At 44.8% G+C, this 25,499-nt stretch overlaps 2 protein-coding genes across 2 annotated transcripts in view; one reads left to right on the top strand and one right to left on the bottom strand.

Annotated features, from left to right (window-relative positions):
• MYBPC2 (myosin binding protein C2) overlaps positions 1 to 19,759 on the top strand; it is a 71,456-nt gene extending 51,697 nt beyond the window's left edge. The window contains exons 22-30 of the mRNA XM_061588028.1: positions 87 to 254; positions 3,184 to 3,272; positions 6,679 to 6,874; positions 9,062 to 9,201; positions 11,090 to 11,249; positions 12,122 to 12,258; positions 14,884 to 15,070; positions 19,050 to 19,093; positions 19,531 to 19,759. Coding sequence (XP_061444012.1) covers positions 87 to 254; positions 3,184 to 3,272; positions 6,679 to 6,874; positions 9,062 to 9,201; positions 11,090 to 11,249; positions 12,122 to 12,258; positions 14,884 to 15,070; positions 19,050 to 19,060 — 1,088 coding nt within the window. The 3' untranslated portion in view covers positions 19,061 to 19,093; positions 19,531 to 19,759. The remainder of the gene's footprint in view (positions 1 to 86; positions 255 to 3,183; positions 3,273 to 6,678; positions 6,875 to 9,061; positions 9,202 to 11,089; positions 11,250 to 12,121; positions 12,259 to 14,883; positions 15,071 to 19,049; positions 19,094 to 19,530) is intronic.
• Positions 19,760 to 20,963: 1,204 nt separating this feature from the next.
• Positions 20,964 to 24,160, bottom strand: GARIN5A (golgi associated RAB2 interactor 5A). Its single transcript, XM_061592101.1, has 3 exons — positions 24,077 to 24,160; positions 22,386 to 22,564; positions 20,964 to 21,216 (listed from the first exon to the last, which is right to left on the bottom strand). Exons 1-3 carry the CDS (start codon positions 24,158 to 24,160, stop codon positions 20,964 to 20,966), a joined length of 516 nt encoding a protein of 171 aa, XP_061448085.1.
• Positions 24,161 to 25,499: the final 1,339 nt, after the last annotated feature.

The following is a 25,499-nucleotide window of genomic DNA, read 5'->3' as shown; positions in this document are numbered from 1 at the left end:
CTAGTTGCCCCACCTCTCTTGAGGACAAATAATCTCTGATATCACCCTTACCCTTTCCCCTCTAACCCTGCATTTTCTGCCCTCAGGTGATGAATGGATACCTTGCAACACAGAGCTGGTGGAGCGCTGTGGGTTTACTGCTAAGGGGCTTCCTACAGGTGAGAAGCTTTTTTTCCGGGTCACTGCCATCAACATTGCAGGCAAGAGTCCACCAGCCACCTTTGCCCAGCCCGTCACCATCCGAGAAATTGTCGGTGAGTCAGTTTGGATTTCTTGAGCTGTACACTCTGAGTCCCCTAGTATCTCTGCCATGTCCCCTGGGTCTCACTGACTTAGGCTATGAATATTTTTTTAAAAACAACACTCAAGCTGCTCCTACCAGGTTTTACAGTAAAAAGGGGCAGGGTTTGACTCTCATCATGTGCCCCTATTTTCAGAAGAGAGAAGTGGAGATGCACTGGAACTGGCAGATCAGTGAGCATGTTTCTACCCTTATAAAAGAAGCATGCATGCAGGACATGCATATTGCATGCAGAAGGTCCCAGCTTCATTCCTTCAGTTAAAATGTTCTTGGAGAGCCAGGCTGAGAAGGTACCAGTGGGTTAAATGGACTGTTGCTCCAGCATCTTCCAACAAAGGAACAAGACGGATGGCATGCCCTGGAGTTAAATAGCTCATATGTGACATTGTGCCTAACTGTCAACTTAAAATACTGAATGAGTTGGAGTTGCAATCTTAACCATGTCTACTCAGAAGTAAGCCTTGTTGAATTCAGTGAAGCAGTGGAGTAGGGATGGCTGCCTTAGCCGTACTTAGACCTGCTGAAATCAATGAGACTGGTACTAGTTGTGATAAACTTACTCCATTTATTTCAATATTTCAAAGGTCTACTCTAAGTATGATGTGTTAATCCATATCCAGCCCAATGTGTTCTTAAAATCACTTTGAAAGGTAGCCATTGATGCTAATTTTTAACAAAGAAATCATTAAAACAGAGGTACTCCTGGTCAGTCGGAGGGCAGTTCAGGGAATAGGGATTCAACCGGTGCTGGATGGGGTCGCACTCCCCCTGAAGCCACAGGTTCGCAGTTTGGGTGTACTCCTGGACTCAGCTTTGAATTTGGAAGCCCAGATTGCTGCTGTATCCAGGAGTGCATTTGCCCAATTAAAACTGGTGCGCCAGCTGCGCCCATTCCTGGAGCTGCCTGATCTGACTAGTGATGCATGCCTTGGTTACATCCTGCTTAGACTACTGTAACGCGCTATACGTGGGGCTGCCTTTGAAGACTGTTCGGCAACTTAAATTGGTACAAAGAGCTGCAGCCAGAGTGCTAACCGGGGCTGGTTACAGGGACCATACAACCCCCCTGTTACAACAGCTCTACTGACTGCCAATTTGTTTCCGGTCACAATTCAAAGTGCTGGTTTTGACCTACAAAGCCCTATACGGCTCAGGTCCAGGTTATTTAACAGATCGTATCTCCCTACATGAATCTGTCCAAGATTTGAGATCTTCAGGTGAGTCCCTTCTTGTGCTCCCCACACCTTCACAAGTACATATGACGTGGACACAAGATAGGGCCTTTTCGGTGGCCGCCCCTAGGTTATGGAATTCCCTTCCAAGTGAGGTGCGATTAGCTCCCTCCTTGCCGTCCTTCCAGCGACAAGTAAAGACTGTTTTATTTCAACGGGCATTTGGGATAGAGAACGACCAGGATTAGGTGTCATAGGATTGGTGATTATATTATATGATTTTATTATTTTAAATTGTCCTCTGTTTTTAACGTATGTTTTATGGTTTTAATTTTTCTCATAGTTTAATTCTTTTTTAATTGTATACTTCTGTATGTTTTAATGGTGTTGTTTTTAGTCGTAAGCCGCTCTGAGTCCTATTGGAAAAAGGGCGGGGTAGAAATAAAGTTTATTATTATTATTATTATTAGGAACCCAAGAAATTTCAAAGCTTATCAGCCTAGATAAATTGATGGGAAATATTTATTCCCTACCTTTAAACTTAGCACCAGGGGTATTGTTAGGGGGTGGCCCAAGGTGCCCTGATCCCAAGTTTTTTTTTTACCAGTTTCCAGATCTCCCCCTCTCCCCTCCCTTTTTAAAACTTGATTATTTTTTTCTTAATTTACCAGGTGGTGGGGCTGGACATATTGCAAAGCAACCATCTACCATCTTAATTTGCTCAGAGGCATCTATACATTAACATATGCAAATTTTAGTCAAGTATAAGGCTGTGCCTTGGGTCTTTGAAATATCTAGCAACATCCCTGTTTAGCACACCACTAAAGCTTTATATGCATCTCTTAAAGTCCTAAACAGTTTAGGACTATGATTGCTAAAAGACTATCTCCCCATACCAAACTGTTTGTCTGCTAAGGTTATCTGATGATGCCCTTCTGTGCATCCCTCCGTCTTCTGAGGTGTGGTTAGTGGGGACACATGGGAGGACCTTTTCTGTGGTGGCACCCAGCCTGTGGAATTTCCTGCCCTGGGAGCTTTATTTGACTTTCTTTACCAGTGCTCTGCTATTGATGAAAGACCCTGCTTTCCCAACAAGGTTTTAATTTATCAGCTTGTTAGGGAAGGTTGAAGTTTTTTGTTTCCCTGATGGCAAGACTAGACATTACACCTTTCACACAATTAGCAATTGTGCAAGTGGCTTTTAAGTAGATGTTGATGGTGTAAGGCTGCCAATCCAGATCAGAACCGTCGTGGTGGTGGGGGAGATGGATTTTATCTCTTTGCCCATACAGGGTTCTTGATGTGGATCAGGGCCCTTTCACCTCTCTATTTCAGCCCCCTTAGTCTGGTGCCCACACATCCCTCACTCCTTATTTCCCATTTGAAAGCAGCTGATAAAGTAGTAGGAGAATGATGCAACTAAGAGGCAACATTCTACCTCTGCATTTCTCTGGGGCAAACTATATATGCCTGGCATTGGTGGGCATACAAATTAAATGCCCACATTTAACTGGAAAGAGGAAGCTTGCTAATTGGTTCTAGGACCTCCTGGCTTCCACAATTAGTCCTTTTTACTGTTTATTTAGCGCCAAGGATGTACTGATGATGCATATAGCCTGCGTGTCTGTCAACCCTGAGAGCCTACAACTCACATGCAGTGCCCTCCAGATTTTTCAAGCTCCTCCACTTGCTCTCTCTTTCTCCTTACAGAACAGCCCAAGATCCGTCTGCCTCGCCAACTCCGGACGACATACATCAGGAAAGTTGGGGAATCAGTCAACTTGGTGATCCCATTCCAGGTGAGCAACTGGCTTTGGTGGTGGCGGGGAAGCCCTTCATAACACAGTGATTCACACTCACCAGGAAGAACTGAGATGTTTTCAGTTCAATTCCAAGCAATAGGCACAGCTGAGTTGTTGCCCAAGGCAGACTTTTATGAATGGCACCGCATAATGGAGGGACAGAGATGGATGGGTCCTAACTGGGAGATAAAGGCTAGCCTTACTAACACGCAAGTATAGACTGCTGCACAGTAGCATGTAACAGGGGCTAGCAAACAACATTGCTATTGCCACTCATCATTTGCCACAAGAACATAAGATGAGCCCTGCTGGATCAGGCCAGTGGCCCACCTAGCCCAGCATCCTGTTCTCACAATGGCCAACCAGCCTAGGGGAAGCCTGAAAACGACCTGAGTACAACAGGACTTTCCCCACTTGCAGTTCCCAACAACTGGTTTCCAGAGGCACATGCCCTCCTACAGTGGAGGTAGGACATAACCATCATGGCTAGTAACGATAGCCTTATCCTCCATGAATTTGTCTAATGCTCTTTTAAAGACATTCAAGTTGGTGGCCATCACTGCATATTGTGGGAGCGAATTCCACAGTTTAACTGTCTGCTGCGTGAAGAAATGCTTCCTTTTGTCTGCTGCCCACTGGGCCGATATCTTCTTCGAGCTATCCACTATGACCCCAAGGTCTTGGTTGCCAGTGCTGTCTTGGTTGACATTTTTAAAAAGTAGATACCCATGTATATATATTATTTGTATAAAAGAGGGGCCACAGGACTTTTGGAAGTAGGCAAAGTCATGGTATCAATGGCCAGCGGCTATATGGTAGATTGCCAGACATTTGTAACTTAGAGTCTGCAGAAGGGTTTGGAGACATGCGGCCCTCCAGTTTTGGACTACAGCTCCCATCATCCCTGGCTATTGGCCATGCTGACTGGGGCTGGTGGGAGATATACTGCAGCAACATATGGAGGGCCAAAGGCTCCCCAACGCTGGTCTAAAGAGGGCTAAGTAAGCAGTGATGTCTTTACCATTAGACACTTGTTGGTGGCTGTCTAAGGCAGCCTTTTCAAGGAGCAGCCTTCTTGCTCTTGCAGTAGGAGATAAGAGGGGAACTGTCTCTTCCCAGGTGCCCCTAGTGCCTGTACTTCTGCTGCTCAGGGAATGCAGGGGATGAAGGAAAGATGAAAGGCCTGAGGTAAGGAAGAGCAGAAGACAGGCAAGGGATTCCTGCAGCAACAGGAGCGGGTCTTCAAGGAGTCTAGTGGGCCAAGAAGGAACTGTTGAGTAGCAACTACTAATCAGGGGATACAGGCCTCCCATGACAGGCAAGGCCCAGGAACACTAGGATCCAAACTGAGTGGAGAGCTGGGAAGAGCATTATTTGAATACTGACCCAGGGCACCTGAATGCTTTCTTGTGCCAGGGGATTGAGACACTTCGGTGGGACAAAATATGAACCTGTGTGGGTTAAGTAGGGTCTTGGTAGGAGCTACTTTACTCCCAACTTAAGGATGGAAAACGGAATATCAGTGGACAGCAAAAGAGCTTTAAAGATGTTCTTAAAGCGAATCTAAATGTAACATGAGCATCAAGAACTGGGAAGTCTTGGCCCATGAACGTCCCAAATGGAGGTTGGCTATTATCAAAGGTGCTGTGGACTTTGAAGAAGCACAAGTACAGGGCAAACGGGACAAACGAGCTAAGCGGAAGGCACGTCAAACAAATCCTCATGGCAACCACCTTCCATCTGCAAACCTATGTCCTCACTGTGGGAGGCTGTGTGGAACCAGAATTGGCCTCCACAGTCACTTACGGACCCACTATTAAAGACTTTATCTTGGAAGACAATCTTACTCAGCCATGAGTGATCACCAATGAATGAATGGTAGGAGCTGTAATATTTGAATACTTTGCCTATGGAATCTACTGCTGCATGGGCCTCCCACGAGTGATGAGGAGTTCCAGGGCAGCACCGCCCGGGGTTTAGCTTCCCTTTGGAGGTGGAAGCAATAGAGACTTAAGATGCAATCCTAACCATGTCTACTCAGAAGTCAGTCGCATGGAATTCAGTGGGGCTTACTCCCAGGGAAGTGGGCTGGGACTGCAGCCTTTTTGTGTAATATTTGGCTTGTTTTCAAATATACAAGTTGAGCATAGATGGAGGCAAGCAAACACTCCTGATGGGTAACAAATTATCTGCAGAGAGAAACACCCTACACCCCAAGATGTTTCCAGCCTTAGCTTGCTCTCTGCCTCTCTCCCTGCTTCTTCAGCATCTCCCCCAAATGCTTCTATTATAATTTCACATACACAGACCTCCTATCAGCTCCGCCTCTCAGTGGCGTGTCTGGAGGGGAGCCAACTGCCACTGAGAGGCGGAGCTGATAGGAGGTCTGTGTATGTGAAGTTATAATCCATAAAAATGAAACGAATATACTGAAAGGGTTCATCCACAAAAATCACTCAACAACATTAAATAACTACCCCACAACGATTAACACCAAAAATAAAAAACCAAAAGCCAGACCATTAGAGATGTTCAAATGATCAGGAGAATGAATCTCAGCATTTGCAGAGACTAATTCTTGCTGCAATCTCCGTTTTTGGACTGAGTCTGAATTATTTTATTTTTATTTTTAACTATATTTGTGTAATGCTATTTCGTTTAAAAACATCAGAGTGGTTTACAAGTCTTTTAAAAAACACACCGCACAGTAAAAACCATTAAAAATACAATAAAAACAGAGGTCAGCTATTGCAAAAACACATCTGCAGACACTTATGGCTACAACCTACAGCCAAATTTTTGCTCATTTTTGTCCTCTCCCCTTTTGTTTTGTACAACATCCAGCCTGATGAAGAGTTCTGGAGAACTTGGAAACTTGCTTACTGTTATGTCACATTTTGGTTAGTCTTAATAAAGATATTGGCCAACTGTGGATTTGGATTTTTTTCATATGGACCTATACAACTTGATTTTTTTTACATTTCTAAAGCCAGGATGCTTCCAGATGACTCGTTCATTTAGCATTCATCTTGATTTGTTTGCAGATAGGTTGGATGGCATTGCGTCAAAGCAAGTGTTATCCCACACTTTCCAGTGCATTTCCCCATCATTTTCTTTATCGCACAAAGTCCAGTCTTTTGGGGAAAACAGTTACATTGCTTGAGAGCTTCCGATCAACTATAATTGCACAACCTGAATTTGTTGGTATGTGATTGAATCCCACTCCAAAACAACAACAGCCTGGAAGCACCAAAACTCAGCCCCCAACTTGAGAGTTCAGCTGGGAATAGTTTCCAGGTGTGGAAGAGAATACTAGCTGTTAGATGGGGGGCAGGTATAGAGGGACAGACACTGCTAGAAATGAAGGCCCCAGTGCTAATACCAATCATTTGATCAACTCCAGGGAAAACCCCGTCCTAAAGTCACCTGGTCGAAGGATGGAAAGCCTGTGGACCCCAAGGAGGTCAATATCCGCACCTCCGATTTCGACACCATCTTCTTCATCCGCAAGGCCGAACGGTACCACTCAGGCGACTACGAACTCTCAGTTCAGATTGAAAACATGGAGGACAAGGCCACCGTCAAGATCCGTGTCGTGGGTAAGGAAGACCACTCTCCCTTTTGAGATTTCACGGTGGCAACAGCAAATATACTTTTTTTTTTGCGTTAACAAAGTTTGGGAGTTGCAGGGCAGGTGGATATGGGGGAGACTGTGCAGAAGGGGTTGGGGAGTCTCACGCTTTCTTAGAATCACATAATTTTACAGTTGGAAGGACACTGATGTCATCTAGTTCAGTCCAATCAATCAGCATCCAGTTCAACCTCCTGCTCATGGCAGGAATCTTGTAACGCAGAATCATAAAGATGTCTTTAGTGAGGTCCACTCATGTTCAGGGGCTGTATGCGAATCGCTGGGGATGATGGTGGTGGTGATTTACCACTTATAAAGTGCCTAACATTTTCTGTGTGTTGTATAGACTCTGCCCGCAGGATCACAGTCTACTCACAAAAGGAAAAAGAAACGGGGAGGGAAGAGAGAAGCAAGCATTGGAGCAGCTGCTCCTTATCTGGCCGATGGTTGGGGCCACAGCGGTCTTTACCGTGCCATTATAGTCTTCTCGGGAGGCAAGAGGTGCAGGCTCCCAGTGGCCCAAAGTCCCATGGCTGGTGCCAGAGGCTACATTGTTCTTTGCTTCAGTTCTGCAGTCCCAAGGCAGCTTGAGGATGGCTTGGCAATTGAGGAGAGAAGTGGAAGGGAGGGCAGGCTCTGTTCCCCCCTCCCTTTCTCCTTTCTTCTCATTGCGGCTGCTAAATTGTTAATAAGCTTTAATCCAGCCTGCTCCATCAGTCCCTCTCTCCCCGTGAGAAACCTAGATGCTCCCAACTCCCAGGCCTGAAAGAGACAGGAGAGTTGGCAGGGCGCTACATGGTCCGTGGTTTGTCTGGGGTGGCAGCTATTCCCTTGCCTCTGCCCCCCAAGGGTTCTGTCTAGGGAAAGGGGAGACATTTGTTTCAGTTCACATTTAAAGGCAAGGCTATCTGATTCGCCCTTTCCAAAACAATATGCGAACTAAAACACAGCCATCCTTCGAAATCCGCATTTCTCTGAATTTTGCACTGCGGCTCTCCAGCCGAGGTATGCATACAGAAATGCACATGCTAGAGTAAAGTGTGCAGAAACATGCACATGTAAGAGAAAATAACATGCAAAAATATGCGTTGTATTAGGGCTTCGCAAAAATGTGTGTGCTAAGAGAAATTTGCACTAAAATGAAGGTGAATTTTCATGAAGACTAAAAAAAAACACTTGATGTGGAAAAGTGGAGATCTGAACGTAAGATTAGAAAAATGAGAAAATGAAATGGAGAGATTTGCCCATCTCTAGTCCTGCCCCTTCCACTGGAAGACATACCTTGTCTTTATACCCACTCTCTGTCCCCCTTTTTTTCTTTTCTCAGTACTGGGGACCCCTTTCTGCCCCTCCCCATCTCTCTTTCTCTGTGTCACTCTCTCTTATCAGCTGCCACCCTTCCCCCACAGTAAGAGGGAGAGATCACATTCTTTCATTCTATATTTAAGCTTCCTTGATGGCTTAAGCCAGATGTCACCCCTCCTGACACTGCCCAAAAGACACCCTCCCCAGACACACGCCCTTTCTGATCAGCTGCCTCTAATCCCTGTTTGGCTGGTGGAAGGCTTGAAGTGAAATTTAGCATCTTCCAAGAGCCTTCTGGGAATTTGCCTTTGAAAGAGGAGCATACTTGAGAAGGTGCTACCTGCAAACTTGTCCTCCACCCCCTTCCCACGCTTCATAGAGCCACCAGACAGGGCTGGGTCCCCGTGTTTGTGTGCACATGTCTGCATTGTGTTGAAATAGCTGGCTTCCTGCATTAGTTTGAATTCAGGGGACATCACATCAGCAGGGAACAGTTAGGTCATTTTAGACTCTGGACTTACTGGTCTCATGGGCCCCCTCCTCTTAAGATAGTAATGTGTATTATTTCACAATGTGACAATCCAGCCTTGCTGCATTTGCACATTTTTCCAAAGTTTTGATTTTTGTCCCAAAGTTCTGCCCTGAGAGCAACATTGCACATCAGTTTCCTAAATCATCAGTGTTTTTGCAGGCAACATCAGAAGTTATATGGGTTCAGTAATTCTACCCATACTTTCCCTGTTTGATCTTGTCTAGAGAGCTGGAGGATCCTATTGTGCTTTGGGGGGGAGACACTTTTGTTTACCTCATTTTAGCAATTTTGATCCTTTGTTTCTTATTTCTTCTACAGAGAAGCCAGGTCCAGCACACAATGTGCTGGTGAAGGAGGTGTGGGGTTTCAATGCCTTAGTAGAGTGGCAGCCTCCCAAGGATGATGGGAATTCAGAGATCACTGGCTATTCCATCCAAAAAGCTGACAAGAAGACCATGGTAAGGCAGCTCCTTTCCCCTGTAGGGCTGTCTCAACAAAGGATGTATCCAAAGGATGTATTTGGCTAAATTGTTTCTGGCCCTTGCTAAGAATATGTGCTAGTGGCTACCTTTCAACAATGCAAGATACTAATTGGGGTAGGACATCAGGAAGGACCATAGCTCAGTAGCTAAGCATCTGCCTTGCATGCAGAAGGTCCCAGGTTCAGTCCTGGGCATCTTCAGGTAGAGTTGGGAGACAGTCCTGCCTGAAACTGCAGAGAGCTGCTGCCAGTCAGTGTAGACAATACTGAGCTAGATGGACCAATGGTCTGGCTCAGTATAAAGCAGCTTCCTGTGTTCCTGTTGTTGTATTGTTCAGGCATTATGCCAACTTCACTGGCTTCCAACATTATTATATTACTATACCAACCACATTGACTCCCAGCCCATTTCCAAATCCAGGTCAAAGAGCTGGTTTTGACATTTAAAGCTCTTCATGGGTTAGGACCGGGGTACTTGAAGCATCAACAGTCTTGTACCCATCTGTACATTAAGATAATTAATGATGGGCCTGCTGCAGGTGCCCTGCTATATGAGTTGAGGGGCTATCAGAAACAGGACCTTATTGGTGATTGCATTCTAGCTGTGGAACACTCCCTAGAGAGGTTCACTTGGTGCCTAACTTATGGTCCTTTTGGCATTAGACAAAAAATGGTATATCTCCCCCCATTTTTTCTTAGTTTTAAACCTCTTATGGTTATGAGCTTGCTGGCTTTCAGCAATATAGGATAAAAATACTTGAGATAAATAAATAATAAATAGATGTGGAAAATGAGGCAGATACTCTCTGTATCCTAAGTTAGTGACCCTTATTTAGGCCACATCCATATCATAAATTTAAAGCAGTATTATACTACTTTAACCAGTCATGCCTTTCCTCAAAGAATCCTGGGAACTGTCGTTTGTGAAGCTGAGAGTTGTTAGGAGACCCCTATTACGCTCACAGAGCTAAAGTTCCCAGAGTTTCCTGGGAAGAGGAATTAGTTGTTAAATCACTTTGGGAATTGTAGCTATGTGAGGGGATTAATGGTGTTCTAAGACTTTCAGCACCCTTCACAAACTACAGTTCCCAGGATTCTTTAGTGGAAGCCATGGCTATTAAAAGTGGTATAAGAGTGCTTTAAATGTGTAGTGCAGATGGAACCCCAATCTGAATTCATTCATACAAACGCACTTGGATTACTGGTGTTACTACTGATACTATATCAGAGAGAGAGACCTCCCCTATCAGTGGCAAAATTTGGTTACAGCTGGAAGATCAGGCAGTACTTCTGCTGCAAAAGCAGCATGAAAGGGCATGTTGCTTCTGACTATGATGCTTCTGAGATTTGGATTAATTTGCCCTTTCCAAATGTAGTAATACCTTTCATTCTCTCAAATCATTTTATTTTATTTATTAAGAGGATTTATATCCTACTATTTTAGGCTATGGTCTCTCAGAGCAGCTAACCCCCCCCCATATATATATTTAATCTCCAAACAACAAATTCATACAAGTATAGCACAGAAAACAGCATTTAAAAAACAGCAGCAGAAGACACTTGAAGCCAGATAAAATAAGACATAAAATTGAAAGATCTAAAAGGCCCGGGCATTTTTTTTTTAAAAGCCCAGTGCCAAAAAGACATCAAGAACTGATGCATAATCAGGGTGGCCCAATCCCATGTTGATGTTCATCTCACCTGTTGAGCATCTGCCCCTCCCCTCTTTATGGCCTCTGCACATCCCACTGTTGCTTCTGGGGGAGGGATGGGGGGGGGACACAGTGTCTTTTGTGGCCCAGCCTCTCCTGTCCCAGCTCCAGCTATTTCTCTTAACAGTATCTGTCCCTGCTCTCCTCCCCCAGGAGTGGTTCACTGTATACGAGCACAACCGCCTTACACGCTGCACGGTGTCTGACCTCATCATCGGCAACGAATACTACTTCCGAGTCTACAGCGAGAACATCTGTGGACTCAGCGAAAGCCCCGGGGTCTCCAAAAACACAGCCTACATTCAGAAAGATGGTAAACCTCTAGCCAGATGGGTAGCTGGGATTGTTCCATTCTCTGGCAGAGCACTGGGACCACAAAAGGCTTAGCAGAAGAGGTTGGGGTGTCCTCCAGACCTAGAAAGGAGCAGATGTACACCCTCATTCACAGAGCAGGAGACTGGTGTGGTGAGCTGCAGCAGTGATGTCAGGGGAGACTTTTTCATAGCTCTGCTGGGTGTTTGTGTGGCAGGTAGGTGGGAACAATTTCCATTCCAGTTGCGGTGGGAGAGTGAAGAGATAAGCCTCAGTAATTCTCTATGCCGGTAATTATTTAAGGGAAAATAAGATACATAGTTGCATGCTGTGTATTGAGTGAGCGTTTAGTTTGGCCCTAAGATTTATGCATTGTGAGGGCAGTGGAGCACCATTGGGTGAAAAGTGCTGAAGTGGATTGGAATGTGGACAAACTGGGGTGGAATAGGAGGACTCCAGATAGAAGACACAATTCCAGAGTTTTCTTGGAAAAAGAGAGCCTAGGATTCTTCGGTTCTCTGGGTTGTACTCTGGATGCTTGAAAAATTTGATCTTTGTGAATATGAACTGGCCTGATCTGCATCTCTTGGACTAATGTGCAGACTGGAATTTTGCTGTTTTTCACACATCTGAATGTTCTGACGCAGTTCTTGGCTCAAGGAAAGCATCAAAATACATTAAAATGCACATTTTGAGGAGAAAAATATTTAGAAACATGTAGTCTGAGATAAAATATATTTCTAAATACATATTTAAATGTGCATTTCCATGCAGAATAATACACATATACGGGGGGGGGGTCAGATTAGTGTCCAGACAATTTGTCCCTAGATCTACTGATGGATATTCTGTCTTGTCTCCCTTCCCTTTTAGGAATGATTTCTAAACAACACAACTACAAGGAACACGATTTCAACATGGCCCCCATATTTCTGACACCACTGTTAGACCGGACAGTGGTGGCTGGATATACCACCGCCTTGAACTGTGCCGTGAGGGGACATCCTAAAGTAAGCAGTAAATGAGGAGATAGAATGGGATGACACTGAGTTGTTGGGAGTGGTTGCATCAGAAGACTGGGAGTATGGGGTGTGTGATAACAGAATGTGCGGAGTGGACTGGGTGAGGGTCGTACTTTTAACTATTTATGCTTTTTAAACACATGCACACAAGTTGACACATTACTATACCAATACAAAAAGTAATAATCTTATAACAGATTCAAGTAATCATAATCAGTCTTAAAAATGGTCAGTTTTCTTAACACATAATGAGCAACAGACTCCATCAACTATAGACTGATATTGCGAATATGATTTTGAATACGTTGTTACGTTAATTAAAGTAAACATGCCTCATGCTCTTGTTTTTTTGAGCCATTCATTTTTTACAGGTTCCGTTCTTGTCTGATATTTTGCAAATGTTCATCTTTTGGCTGCCAACACATATTACACAGGTTCAGAATCACTAGAAGGTGCTGCTGTTTTTAAATAGCTAAGGAAATGCATAAGAGGATTTAAGGTGAAGTGCTACATCAGCAGCAGCATTATTAGTACTGTGATTGTTATTTTATTTCATTTATGAATAACTTCCCATGAGATATCCTGAAGGGATTCCCAATACGATAAAAAACCACACAGAACAATTGCATATAGATAACAATTTTAAAAAATATGTTTATATATATATATATGTCATCATGCATCCAAACGACAATAGACTGATATATATAATTTTTAAAACAGTACAAAAAAACCCTCAAACTGAAAATAGATTTAAAAACAATACAAAATGAACAACTAAGGCAAAGACCTTTTTACCCAGCTGGATGAAACGAAAATATCTTCACTTGCTTCTGGAAAGCACAGACAGCGGGTGCCTCAGACACAGATGCTGTTCTACAGAACAGGGGCAGCCACACGGAAAGCCCTCCTCTGGTTGCTGTGGAGTGGGCTTCTGGTATTTTGGGGACATTAAGGACAAACTCTCCTGCCAAACACAGTAACCTACTGGGTATATAAGGGATACAGGATCACAGTATACGATAGGAGTCACCTTTACCATTTGCACAATATCAACATCTACTACTAGATTTCTTTGTAACACGCAGAACCACCTGCAGTCTGACCACTGCTCCCTTTCCATCCAGTCCCACCCACTCACCCACTCTCCCTGGGTTCCCAACCCTGTGTTTTCCTCATAAGGCAAATGAGGAGGGTGAGAAACATGCTCAGATAATCGGTGAGTTGGAAGGGGGGTGCTTCTTACCTGCTGGTTCTTCCCTGCCAAACCTCCCCTCCTGGCTGTTTTAATATTATTTTTCTCCCAGTGAGATTCCAAGAGTGCCTCCAGGCGGTCAGTATTTGGTGGGAGGGATTCAAGGACATACTGGGACTTTATATTTGTGCAATTAAAGTGGGTGAACATGCTCTATTGCCCTGGCACTACAAATCCACTTTTTGCAGTAAGGAAACTGACAAGGAAACGCATTGAAAGGTGTACGATGAATGAATGTTTAATAGGATGAATGCTCATTTTCCTGTAACAACCCTGTCAACAGAATGAATGCTCAATAAAGACCAGACTAAGGCTGTGAGCACACTAGTCGCCTACAGCAAAACATTTCCATTGGCCACACCTGGAGAAGGAAACAGGTTGATCTGCCGATCAGTTGCAAAATCTCTTTGAAGCAAATTTTAAAAAAAGCACCCAAGCTGATCCCACCAGGTTTTACAGTAGTAAGGGGCAGGGTTTGACTAGTGTCATGTGCCCCCGTTGTCAGAAAAAAGAGGTGGAGATGCACTGGAATGGGCAGAACAGTAACTGTGTCTCTACCCTTAGTCTAACCACCAGTTCCAGTGTGTCTCCACCTCTCCCTTCTGAAAAGGAGGGCACACAACACTAGTCAATCCCTGCCCCTTTTTACTGTAAAACCTGGTGGGACCACCTTGAGTGTTTTTTTTTTTTAATTCAACATCAAAGAGATTTCGCAACTGATCGGCAAATCAGCCCGTTTCCTCTTCAGGTGTGGCTAATGAGAATGCTTTGGGGTAGGTAGGCAACTAGTGTGTTCCCAGTCTTTGTGCAAGCAAGTCAGGATGAATGCTGAATAACGAGGTTGTCTGGAGGAGCCCCAAGTAAGGAAGTGTGGCTAGTCAGAATGCCCTCAGGCCATTTTACAGGGGGGAATCCACAGGTGTGCAGAAGATTAATCACCCCTCCCTCTTGCCTGCAGTGAAATCTGCTTGCGCAGATACCATGTGCTTGCGGCTGGCATCTGGCTGTGGTGTATGAGGGGAAGAACAAAGGCAGCTTATGGATGGGAGAAGGATAAAGGGCAGGTGGGGAACGAGGACTTGGGTGTAATCCAGGGGTAGTCAGTGCGATGTCCTCCAGATGTGGCTGGACTCCAACTCCCATTAGCCCCAGCCAGCATGGGTGACAAACGTTCAATTTCAGTAACATGCATTTTCAATTTCAAAGCTTAAAAAAATATCAAAAATTGTTTTGTTTTGCCCACATTTTATTTGAAAGTGTGCTAGTTCCGGGCATGCCAGGTGGTACAGTTCTGTCCATGACAAGGTGGTTTTTATCTGGATTCCTTTTAATTTCTTCTCACCCTTCTCTGTTCCCAGCCCAAGGTGATCTGGATGAAGAACAAAATGGACCTCAGTGGGGACCCCAAGTTCCTGCAGAAAAACAGCCAGGGGGTGCTGACCCTCAACATCCGCAAGCCTAGTTCTTTTGACGGTGGCACTTACTCCTGCAAAGCCATCAATGAACTGGGCGAAGCCATAGTGGAGTGCAAGCTGGAGGTCAAAGGTGATTACAGGATGAAAGGGAGATAGGCTGAAAACTTTTGGAATCCTATTCTTCAATAGGCAGCCAGTGACTACATCCAGGCTTTTGCCTCTTTCCTCTTGGTTGCAACTGGATGCTTCCACGTTAGCCCTTTTCTAGAGAATAGGCAACCTTTGTTCAGTCATGATTTATGGAGAGTCCGGAGAGTGTCATTCTCAAACTGTAGCATTCCAGTGTTTTCTGTGTTCCCTGTGCTTTTTTTAGACTTGATTTGTGGTGAATATTTTTCCTGAAGAACATGTATGTGCAGCACCAGTGTGGACATGCAAAGCATTACTGAGGCTTTCCAGGGCTACTGTCCCTTTCATTAAAATCTTCCTGTTAGCTGGCTTGGTCCCTTTTATTGCTGCCTGTTCAAGACAGCCTAGTGATGAATAGTCCTTCATTAAATCAGATTGTGTTGCCTGCTTTTTTAATGGAGTGTATTAATTTCAGGTTTCTTGAATCCCCCCCTTTTCTTTCTTTAATAGAGAAATAGTGCTATTTCACTATTAACAAAAAGAAACAAGAAAACCAGTAATTAGCATGTCCTCCCCCTCCAACCACTCAATTGAATAGAATTTACTTCTAGATAAGTGGGATTAGGATTGCTAATCCCCCACCTGCTGAATAGAAAGCAATCAAGCAGACAGGACCTGAAAAAAGGAAACATTTAATTAACATTGCAGAAAATAATATTTACTTGTGAGTAAATACTGAAGGATTTTTGCCATGGAGAAGGGCATTGCTAGATAATGTGTAGCTACATCAAGCCCTATGTTGGACCTCCAATTTAATTCCATTTCCAGCTAATTTGCAGAAAATCAGTGCCTCAACTCTAATGTGGAAGCAACCACTGTTACACATTATGCTGTCCCTTGTTGTTGCTTACAGGCATCCCAGGCTTGTCTGCTATGTGCCCTTTCTTAGTAAAATGTGTCTATTTGAATGCATGATAAATGTCGTGGCCTGAGCTAGGGCAATGGTGCATTGAGCAGAGGAGGAACACTAGGATGGCATGCTGGTGGTGGGGATGAGCTGGCTCTCAACATTAGCAACGGTCACACGGCATGTTCAATTAGAGTAGAGAACTGGGGGAGATCCCATTGCAATCCCACAGCCCAGTCACTTAATTGGTATGCCTGTTTGGCATGGATATTACCAGTTCATGCAGATCTGTTATTCAGTAAGCTTTACCCACAACCTCATACTGCTGATTTGTGAGATGGGCAGGTGTGGAAATATTAAGTGACAATACAGATCTTGCGTGCAGAAGAAGCAGGCAGCCATCAATCCAGAATAGGTTACAACTGTATTTTTGTATGTGTGGCAATAGCCCAACCCCTCATGCAAATGCAAACATTGATGTACTCTCATAATTCCTTCAAGGGCTGCCTTTTGCTCCCATTATGATAAAACATACCCTGTCTGTGAGATAATGCAGCAGAGAGGAGAGAGAATGAGAGGCAGATGAGGGAACATGCCTCACTAAACCTTAGTGTCAGGGTCTGTTTCTGATGGTGGGGCTCAGTTTTGAAACTGGAAGACTAGTGGTAAAGAATCCTAACATGTGAAAGTGACTTTCCCTCACCACTTCCATAAGTTCATTCCACATCCGTAAAATAGGTAGATATTAGGGGGTTTGTATGGCTAATCTTACAGAGAACTGCACTCTTAAGCAGCACACTTTTCTTTAGTTCTACTGCCTCCTAGCCCCTTTTAAAGACTAAATAGTATAGAAGCCTAGATAAACTCTCAAATGTGTAGAAATCCTCCTAGGTAGGAAACCTACATGCTTAAGAGTGATTGTTGTTGGGTCCAGCAAAGACACTGCCAGATCAGGTTTCTTCTTTTTGGTCAAACCCAATGTTTAGTTTTCTTCCAGTTCCAGACTTTTAAACAGATCCAGCATCAGCACCCGGCACCCTTGGGCAGTAGCCAGGTCCTGAGCACCCACAGCAGGGCCCACAGGCACAGACGTCTGCCTTGGGTCTTCCATACTGGGCTGCTACAAGCTGCTATTTCAAATTTCCTTCAATACCTCAGAGTGATGTCTGGTACTCTGGGACATTGGAAAACTTTAACCAGCAATTTGTAGATATCTGCTGCTAGAAAAATATAGCAGCCCTGAAGTAGAGGGGTTGGGGCAGTGAAGGAGGAGGGCCCCCCACAAGAGGCACTTAGGTGCAGATCCCTACCTCCTGTGGAGGGAAAGTTAACATTTCACTTTGGTTTTGGTTTCAAGTTCAGTTTGAGTCCCTGATCCTATGGTCCTGCTTTACAGGGTTATTGTTATTATATAGGTTGCCAGGTTTAAACCTGTATATTTCACCAGTACTCTTAGGATTGGGAACCTGTGACCCTCCAGATGTTCCTGGACTATATCCCATCACCCTTGACCATTGGCTTCAGTGGCTGGGGCTGATGGAGTTGAAGCTCAACAGCATCTGGAGGGCCATGGGTTCCACACACCCCTGCTTTTAAACACTGCAGTGGGGAGAATGGTAGATTGGCAAAAGAGGGAGTCAGAGAAGCGGCATAGTCTCTCGCAGCATTTGAAATTAGAATAGGCACAGTCTGGGCTAAAACCTGGAAATCCTAAATTGTTCTGAGAGAATGTGTGTTGTGTGAAGGAGAAAATGGGAGACCAAAAAGACAAGAGGGCCAGCGTCATCTTTTAATGGACCACCATATATTGGTGTAACAATGTGCAAAGTGACTGATGAAGTATTCTGTATAACTTGAAGGCATACAATTGATTAAACCAACAGAGGTTGATCACCTCAAATATCCTATGTTACAATAAGTTTGCAGATATATATTCTCTACTAACAAACCAAAACAAAATTCCCCACAAAACTGATCAAACTTTTGCACTAAAGGCAATGTAATATCTGTCATGTGCAGAAAAAAAAGGTGAATTTGTCAAATCAAGCAAGTTTTCATTTCTTCCATTTGTTTTATAGTTTATCCTAGTTTTGCTTATCATGCAGGCTCAAGGAGATATAGAAGGCTTTGAAGCCTCACCTCCATCCATTGGATATGTTATTCAACCATCTCTCCTGAGATTGTGACAGACATTGACTGTTTCTTTCCACAGGGGCTAGAATATTTTTCCTCAACCTCTTCTTAATGAAAGCCGAGAATCTCAGGAAACTGGATTCTGTACCCAGGGTTGTATCCAACTAGGTTTTACTCAGAGTAAATTGTTGACCAGCTTGGGTTCATTAATTACAATGGGTCTACTCTGAGTAAAACAGTTATCACATTCTGCACATTTTCTCTGTCCCTGTGGAACCACAGCATCCCTGCACAACCCTGGTTAGTCTGAACAGATAATGTTGCATATCCAATAAAAACATAGTATTTAGAGCACAGACATGCTTCTTTTCTTCCAGTCCAGAAATGCACAGGGAAGAGTTAGAACCAGCCATGGCTCCTTGCAGCATACTGTCAACAGGGCCCAAAGAGAGAAAGATGGGCTTCAAATATTAAGTTTTAGTGGGCAGAGAACGCCGCTTTGTCGCCTGTTTCAATCTAACGTTAAGCTGGCTTGAAAAACATTGGCTGGGTCACTCGAAGAAACATAGCAGCCTGATTCACAGAAAGAAAATGTCTTGTTTCCTGCCCCCTCCCCCAAAAATCCCCTTCTGTACCCCATCTTACTTTCAACTGGGAGGCAGGGGCAAGAAACGTTCCTCCCATGAACTTTCTTAACTTCTTAGAATCCAGACTAGCCAGTTGAAAACCAGATTGAATGTGAGAGGGGGAGTGTCTTTCTTTCTGCAGGAGCTATACTCACATCTTGCATAATGCATGTAGACATGAGTGGAACTGGTGACTTGGATGAGTAGAATATGGCACACACTATTGCTCATCCCTTCTCATTCACTGTGAGTAAAATATGTCCAGCAAAGCTCCTATTTGACCCCCTGTTCCTCTCCTCTCTTTTGCCCTATAGCGCCGCAGTAATCTTTTTGCCACAACTGCCAACACCTGGAAGAGGTGAGTATATCACACCTACCACACTTTGCTGTTCATCTGTGTGTGTGTGGAGAGGAACAAGCAGCCATTTGGATTTTGAGGCAAAACTGATTTATAGATTCACAAACAACTGCACCTTGGGGATGGGTGGGAAGCAGCCTGGAGACCAGGGCTACAGCTTGGGAGAGATGAGTTGGACTACTAGCATGGGGGTGGGGCTGAGAGGGAAGAAGGAAAGAGCTGTGTGCAATTGGCCTCAGGCCTGTTTTACAGGGGTAGGGGGTGAGAAGAGAGCCTTGGGGCAGGAAGCAAGGTTGAACGTGTGGGAACTGTGCATAGAAGCTTAGGAAAAGGCAGGGGGAAGGTTTGAATGTGGGTGTGGGTGTACCTGGATGAACTTTTTGCCCTGCCCCCAAGGAGCCAACAATGCTGATTCCTGTTCCGCCCTCTCTCCACAGGTTAGATCTCTCCCCTCTTTTTCTTCATGGTGTCCCTTCCCACCTTGTGCCAATGGTAAGGAAGAGAGGGAGTGGATATGCCTCCTTTCCTCCTCGCCCACCAAAGAAACCACGCCTATCACATTTGGACAGACAGAGCTACCACAGACCAGCTAACCCACGCCTGTATCTGTCTGTGCATCTGTGTCTGGTCAGTTGTTGTGTCAATAAAGTGACCTTGATGGGATAATCTGTGTGTCTGGTCCCCCCATTTTTATTTTCCGAAAGGGGAGCAGCGACTAAAGTTTGGCAGGGGATCCAGGCTTCAGTTTAGAGGCTGGTCCGAGCAGATGACCTGGTGGAAGATCAGCTGAGTAGGAAACATTTCTGTTCACTGGTTTTATTGTGTGTGGGTGTGTGTGGGGGGGGGAAGAAACGGGGTTGTCTCCTCCTTGGGTGTGTTGCAGCAACTTCACGCGAAGAGGAGCGGCGTCTGAGGCCAGGGAGCCTGCCTGGGAGGGGAACCTTGCTCTGTATTAGTTTTGGGGGACAGATAAAGAAATCCTTGGTTCCCCCAAGGGTCTTCTTCTTCCTAACCTGGAGAACACGCTTTCTTTTCCTCCTGCTGCAAAGCACAGAGAAACAGAGAGAAGGAGAGACAGATATGTAGGGAGGCAGACAAATGACAGGGAACGGTTTTAGAAGTTCTGAAGCTTATTGGGATATCAAAATGCCCTAAAAGCTAAAGCTTCTAGGGCCAGCGGTCCTTTGTTCCCTGTCTGGCTGAGACCTATGGCTTGCTGAGCATCAGAACCTGCTTCATCAATTGGTTCTCCCTCAGTGGTCACATTCATGCCATACATTTAAAGCACTCTTATACCACTTTAACAGTCATGGCTTCCCCCAAAGAATCCTGGGACCTAGAGATGTGAAGGCTCAGGAAAAAAAATGGAAAAATTGGTGGGAAATATTCCCCCTCTACTTTTTTAGAAAAACAAAACCAAACTGGTTTTCTCCATTTTTTTCTGGTTTTTTTCCGGGCCTTCATGGTTCTACCGAGAAATGTAGTTTGTTAAGGGTGCTGGGAATTGTAGCTCTGTGCGGGGTCTCCTAACAGCTCTCAGAACCCTTAAACTACAGTTCCCTGGATTCTTTGGAAGAAGCCATGACTGTTAAAGTGGTATAACAGTGCTTCAATTGTATGGTGTGGATATGAACTACTATATATATTGCCAATCCCAGGCTCATTGTTGACTGTGCCTTTCTGCCCATCCACCTGCCCTGAGGAGCAGCCACTGATCCCGTCCCTTCCCTTCCCCTCCCCTCCCCTCCCCTTCCCTGGTGCACAGTAAACGCCAGCAATCTGTACACTTCCCAGTTATTTCAGCAACTAGTGAAGTGTGAGCAGGGACCCTAGAAACATTGGCTGCTTTGGGAAGGAAGCCAAGGCTCACCTATTCTGGGGTGCTTTGTCTCCGCTTCTGATGGCGGTAGGCTGTAGCCTCCTGCTCATAAGTGAGTGGGGCGTCAGAGTGATGAAAGCGCAAGCGGTAAAGCAGCCGTACCCATTGCCCAAAGACATCCTCCTGTTTGAGGGGGTGTGTCAGAAGTTGCAGGTAAAAAGTGCGGCCGTTGGCTAGGCGGACTTTGAATTGGAATCGTGTCTCGTCATGGACATAGATCCGGACAAACTTCAAGGGCAGAAGCCTGGTGAAAGAGAGGGATGTGCATTTTGTGTTAATGAGGAGAAAATGGAGGAAGACCTCTCCCTCGACCCTACCCAAAGACCCTCCTTTGGTACAAAGGTGCTGCTCTCACACCTGTGTGACAGCTCAGGAATGCTGGCTGTTACCCTGCAGCTATTTTAGTAGGATGCTTCCTGTTGCCTTGTAGACTCAGTGCAAAGTGCAGGTGGTGATGAACCTGAAAGGCCTCCACCACTTGGGTTCAACATAACTGAGATATCTTCCATATGTCCTGTCATAACTTCTAAGATTGCCCTTCTACACTTATTTTACCACCTGTGCACTGAGTGTTAGGAAGCTGCTGTATACCCAGTCCTTTTTTGGGTAAAAAATTAGGTGCCAGGACTCATACCTTGATAACAGTGCTGTGGGTGCCAGCGCAAAATGGATGCCACAGGAAGCCAAAAAAGAATACCAATACTCCGTATTGGTGAACACTATCACAAAAAACCTGCTGTGTATACCACTGGTCCATCTAGCTCAGTTGTGGAGAACCTCCAGTCTGTGGGCTTAGATTCTAGCTGGGGGTAGCCAACGTGGTGCCCTCCACATGTGGGCTGTGGTCCATGAAAGCTTATGCCACTGTAAATGTTAAGTCTTCAAAGCACCATAGGACTCATAGTTGTTTTTAATTAACAAATCAACATGGCTCTCTCTCTGGAATTCTAAAACATATGTAAGATCATGTTAGGTTTTCTTATATTGTGTTTCCTGGGGTTTGTACACCTAGAGAAAAGGCTGGAGAATTACTCTGAACATGTCCCTCATCATCGAAACCAGCCTCCATCCATCTAAAGCAGGGATGGGGAACTTGTGGCCCCAGTCAGCACAACCAATGGTTAGGAGTGCTGGGAGTCATCTGAAGGGTCACAGGTTCTCCATCCCTGATCTAGGGTTAGGAGTATGACTACATAATTAGGAAACAAGTCTTCTAGGTAGTCTTGAGTTCCAGGCCTTCTCTACCCTCACTCCATGATTAAAACTTTAGTCCTATGACCACTGGCTTACAAGTAAAGCACACTCGCTTAACAGCAAGGCCCATTGAACTCTATGGGACTTACTTTCAAGAAGGCTTGCGCATCATAACTTACCACTGCTGCAAGTGCTGTGGATGTTGCAAAAGGGACTTACCCAAAGAGCTGCAGCTCCTCATCGGGAAATGCTTCAGGATCAGGACACTCACACAGACATTGCCCTGTTAAGGATGGGGCAGGCCGTGCCAGCAACATAAGATCAGGCAGCTCCAGGCTTGGGCTGGTGGCAGCAATGCCCACAGTGACCCTGTTGGCTACATCTCCTGTCTTGGTAACCTGTAAGAGAGAGAGAGTCTCGCTTGCTCATGCCTTCATATAGCAACTATCACTGGAGAAGGTTTTGGGATAGTATTAGCATAAGGAGTATTAAACTCAAAACCCAGCAAAATAGACACTTGGTCACCCATACGTCTGGGAATTTCCCAAATATTTAGTAATAATATTTAGAAGCCAAAACAGGAGTGGGGAACCTATTTTACCCCAAGGCAAATGTGGGCAGGGTAACACATGTGACCCTTGCCTTTTTAGAGTTGCCTACAATCCAGCCATGCAAACACCAGAGGTTTCTATGCATGTCACACACACACACACCTCCATCATAAGAACACAAGAAGAGCCCTGCTAGATCAAGCCAAAGGCCCATTTAGTCCAGCATCCTTATGTCTATGGGAAGCCCGCAAGCAGGACCTGAGCGCAAGAGCACTCTCCCCGCCTGTGATTCCCAGCAATTGGTATTCAGAAGCATACTGCCCATGACCTTGGAGGCAGAGCATAAAAAAAAGGTGTCCCCGCACTTACAGACTCTTAGGGTGACGTCTTGCGACGTTTACTAGGCAGACTGTATATATGGGGTGGGTTTGCCAGTTCCTTCCCCGGAACAGTACATAGCAAGAGGCATTATCACAGACACATTCTGGTCAGGCAAAAGCACTTGAGGAAGGGGCGAAGGGCCAGTGAGTTGGAGGACCACATGGAGAGACCTGGCCTTGGACTGAGGTTCCTTATCCTTCAGCTAAATAAAGGCTAGGTGATAATTGTTCAAAGCTGTCTACAGCTCTCCATGGATGAGTTAAAACAAGATTTATAATCTAGAGTTACGTATTTAGAATGTAGAATATATAATCTAGAACAGATTATAAATCTTCTGTGGAGGGGCCGATTCTGAACAGTGCCATCACCTAGCCTGTATTGTAATCATAAGACTATTATGTAGCTTGAATCAGTTGATTAATGAACAGAAAGTCATTTGATTAAGATTTCTTTTGTAGCCCTGCTTAAATGACACTTTTCAGTGGGCCTGCCAGGGTGCTGGGATCATGGAATCGTAGACTTGGAAGGGGCCTATAAGGCCATTGAATCCAACCCCCTGCTAAATGCAGGAAGCCAAAACAAAGCATACCAGACAGGTGGCTGTCCAGCTGCCTCTTGAATGCCTCCAGTGAGTGATCAGTGATCAGTGGTAGCTGGTGCCCACTGGGGCTGCTGGGGCAGAAAGTAGGGAGGCCAACAGTAGGTGAGCCCAGAGTAAATTTCACTGGCCAAGCCAACTGATTCTAGTTTTGTCCCCATCATCCTCCCTGCTCAGTTCTACAAGTATAATGCAGAGAGTAAGGTGGAGGAAGTTGACAAGCAGTGAGTGACACCCATGGAGTGGTTGTAAGGGAGAAGGCAGTCAGGTGACAGCTGCCTGAGGGCAGATGCAGGTTGGTGGACCCCTTGCCCCATTTGCCCTAATGGACCAGCTTCCACTGGGAACTCTGTATCAAACTTTCTTCCATTGTGCTTCACCTGCATAAAATTGCTTTCAAACAGGGGACAATCCTTCAGCATGCCATATTCCCCGCTGGCTAGGCACCTCTGCAGGTCTCCCATTCCAAAGTTTGGGACATCCGGTGGGCACAAAAGGGGTCTGGGCTACTGCAGCCGAGAACCTGTTGGGAGAGCAAGAACAGCACCATGGGACAAGTCTGAAAGTGTTGAGAAATTCCGTTCCAGTCAGATGACAGGAGAGCAGCCCAGAGAGGACTGTGGGTTAGTGTGAGGTCCCAGGTTCAATCCCTAGCACCTCCAGTTTTTTTTTCATAAAGGATCCGGCAGCTGATGATAAGAAAGACCTTTGCTAAAGACTGAAGAGATGTTGCTAGCCAGTCTAGACACAATACTAGGCTAAATGAACATATGGACTGGTCTGGTATAAGGCACCTTATGTAACAGGGTTAACTTCTCTTTGTGAAAGGCCTGACCCCTGAGATTCAACACATCCTTTCTTGGGAGAAGCTCCTTTTCAGGTTTGGAATGCAGTTTCAAGAAAAATACTGAGAAATGGCAAAAGAGTTACTTGAACACACAACAGAAAACAAACAAACAAGGACAGCTAGGACACACTTGGGTATCTCAGATTAATCTTCTACCAGTGAAAGAAAAATAGAATAGTAGAATTCTGGGAGCTGTAGTTTACCCCTCACAGATCTACAAGTCCCAGCACCCTTAACAAACTACAGTTCTCAGGATTCTTTGAGGGAAATAATGTGCTTTAAATGTATGGTGTGATATTTATGTACAGATTTGTCATTTTAGGGTGGGTCTCCTACTAATTTTCTCTCTCCTCCTGAACTTTCTGTATTTTTAGGCAATAATGACTAGAAATCCTAAAAACAAAAAGTGCTTACCCTTTCCTTTCCATATATGGTGAGGGAAAAGGAGACCAGATGAGAGAAACAGAAAACTAAAGGAGCTGAAATGCTGCAGGACAGATTTCCTAAGAATCTTCCAGGCAAGAAAGGATGGAGAAAAATGATTTTGTGCTCTAGAAATTTCCCATCAACCACCTGGATGGTATTGTCTGGGCAGGGGCTGCACCAGATGCTATCTGTACTGTCCTACATGGATGAGAGTCTGGGGGGGCCCTGTACAAGTATGAACTATTTGCACACTCTCTTGTACAAATATGAGAATTCAAGCAGCAGTTTCTAGCATGGCCAAAAAAAAAATCTCAAGCAAAAGTGTAGAGAGGAGACTAGGCTGGTCCTGAAAAAGGCACCTATAGTGCAGTTTTATTTATTTATTTTATTTATTTTATTCAGCTTATATCCCGCCCGACTAGCAAACAGCTCTCTGGGCGGCAAACATAGAAACATATACAATAATAAAATTACAAGATCAATATAACAAATATAAAAGTACATCATCTAAAATACCAATTACAACATTT

This window comes from Rhineura floridana, chromosome 11 (assembly GCF_030035675.1).
Source record: "Rhineura floridana isolate rRhiFlo1 chromosome 11, rRhiFlo1.hap2, whole genome shotgun sequence".
NCBI lineage: Eukaryota > Metazoa > Chordata > Lepidosauria > Squamata > Rhineuridae > Rhineura > Rhineura floridana.
The sequence above is the reverse complement of the archived record's forward strand: the minus strand, read 5'-3'. Positions and strand labels throughout refer to the sequence as shown.

What these genes read in the sequence shown, in the direction of transcription:
- GARIN5A (XM_061592101.1), bottom strand. Translation starts at nt 24,160, where the DNA reads ATGGGAGACCTGCAGAGGTGCCTAGCCAGCGGGGAATATGGCATGCTG. An exon ending in TTGAAAGCAATTTTATGCAG is followed by an intron (nt 22,565 to 24,076) that starts GTGAAGCACAAT and finishes TCTCTCTTACAG; the next exon opens with GTTACCAAGACAGGAGATGT. An exon ending in GAGGAGCTGCAGCTCTTTGG is followed by an intron (nt 21,217 to 22,385) that starts GTAAGTCCCTTT and finishes CTCTTTCACCAG; the next exon opens with GCTTCTGCCCTTGAAGTTTG.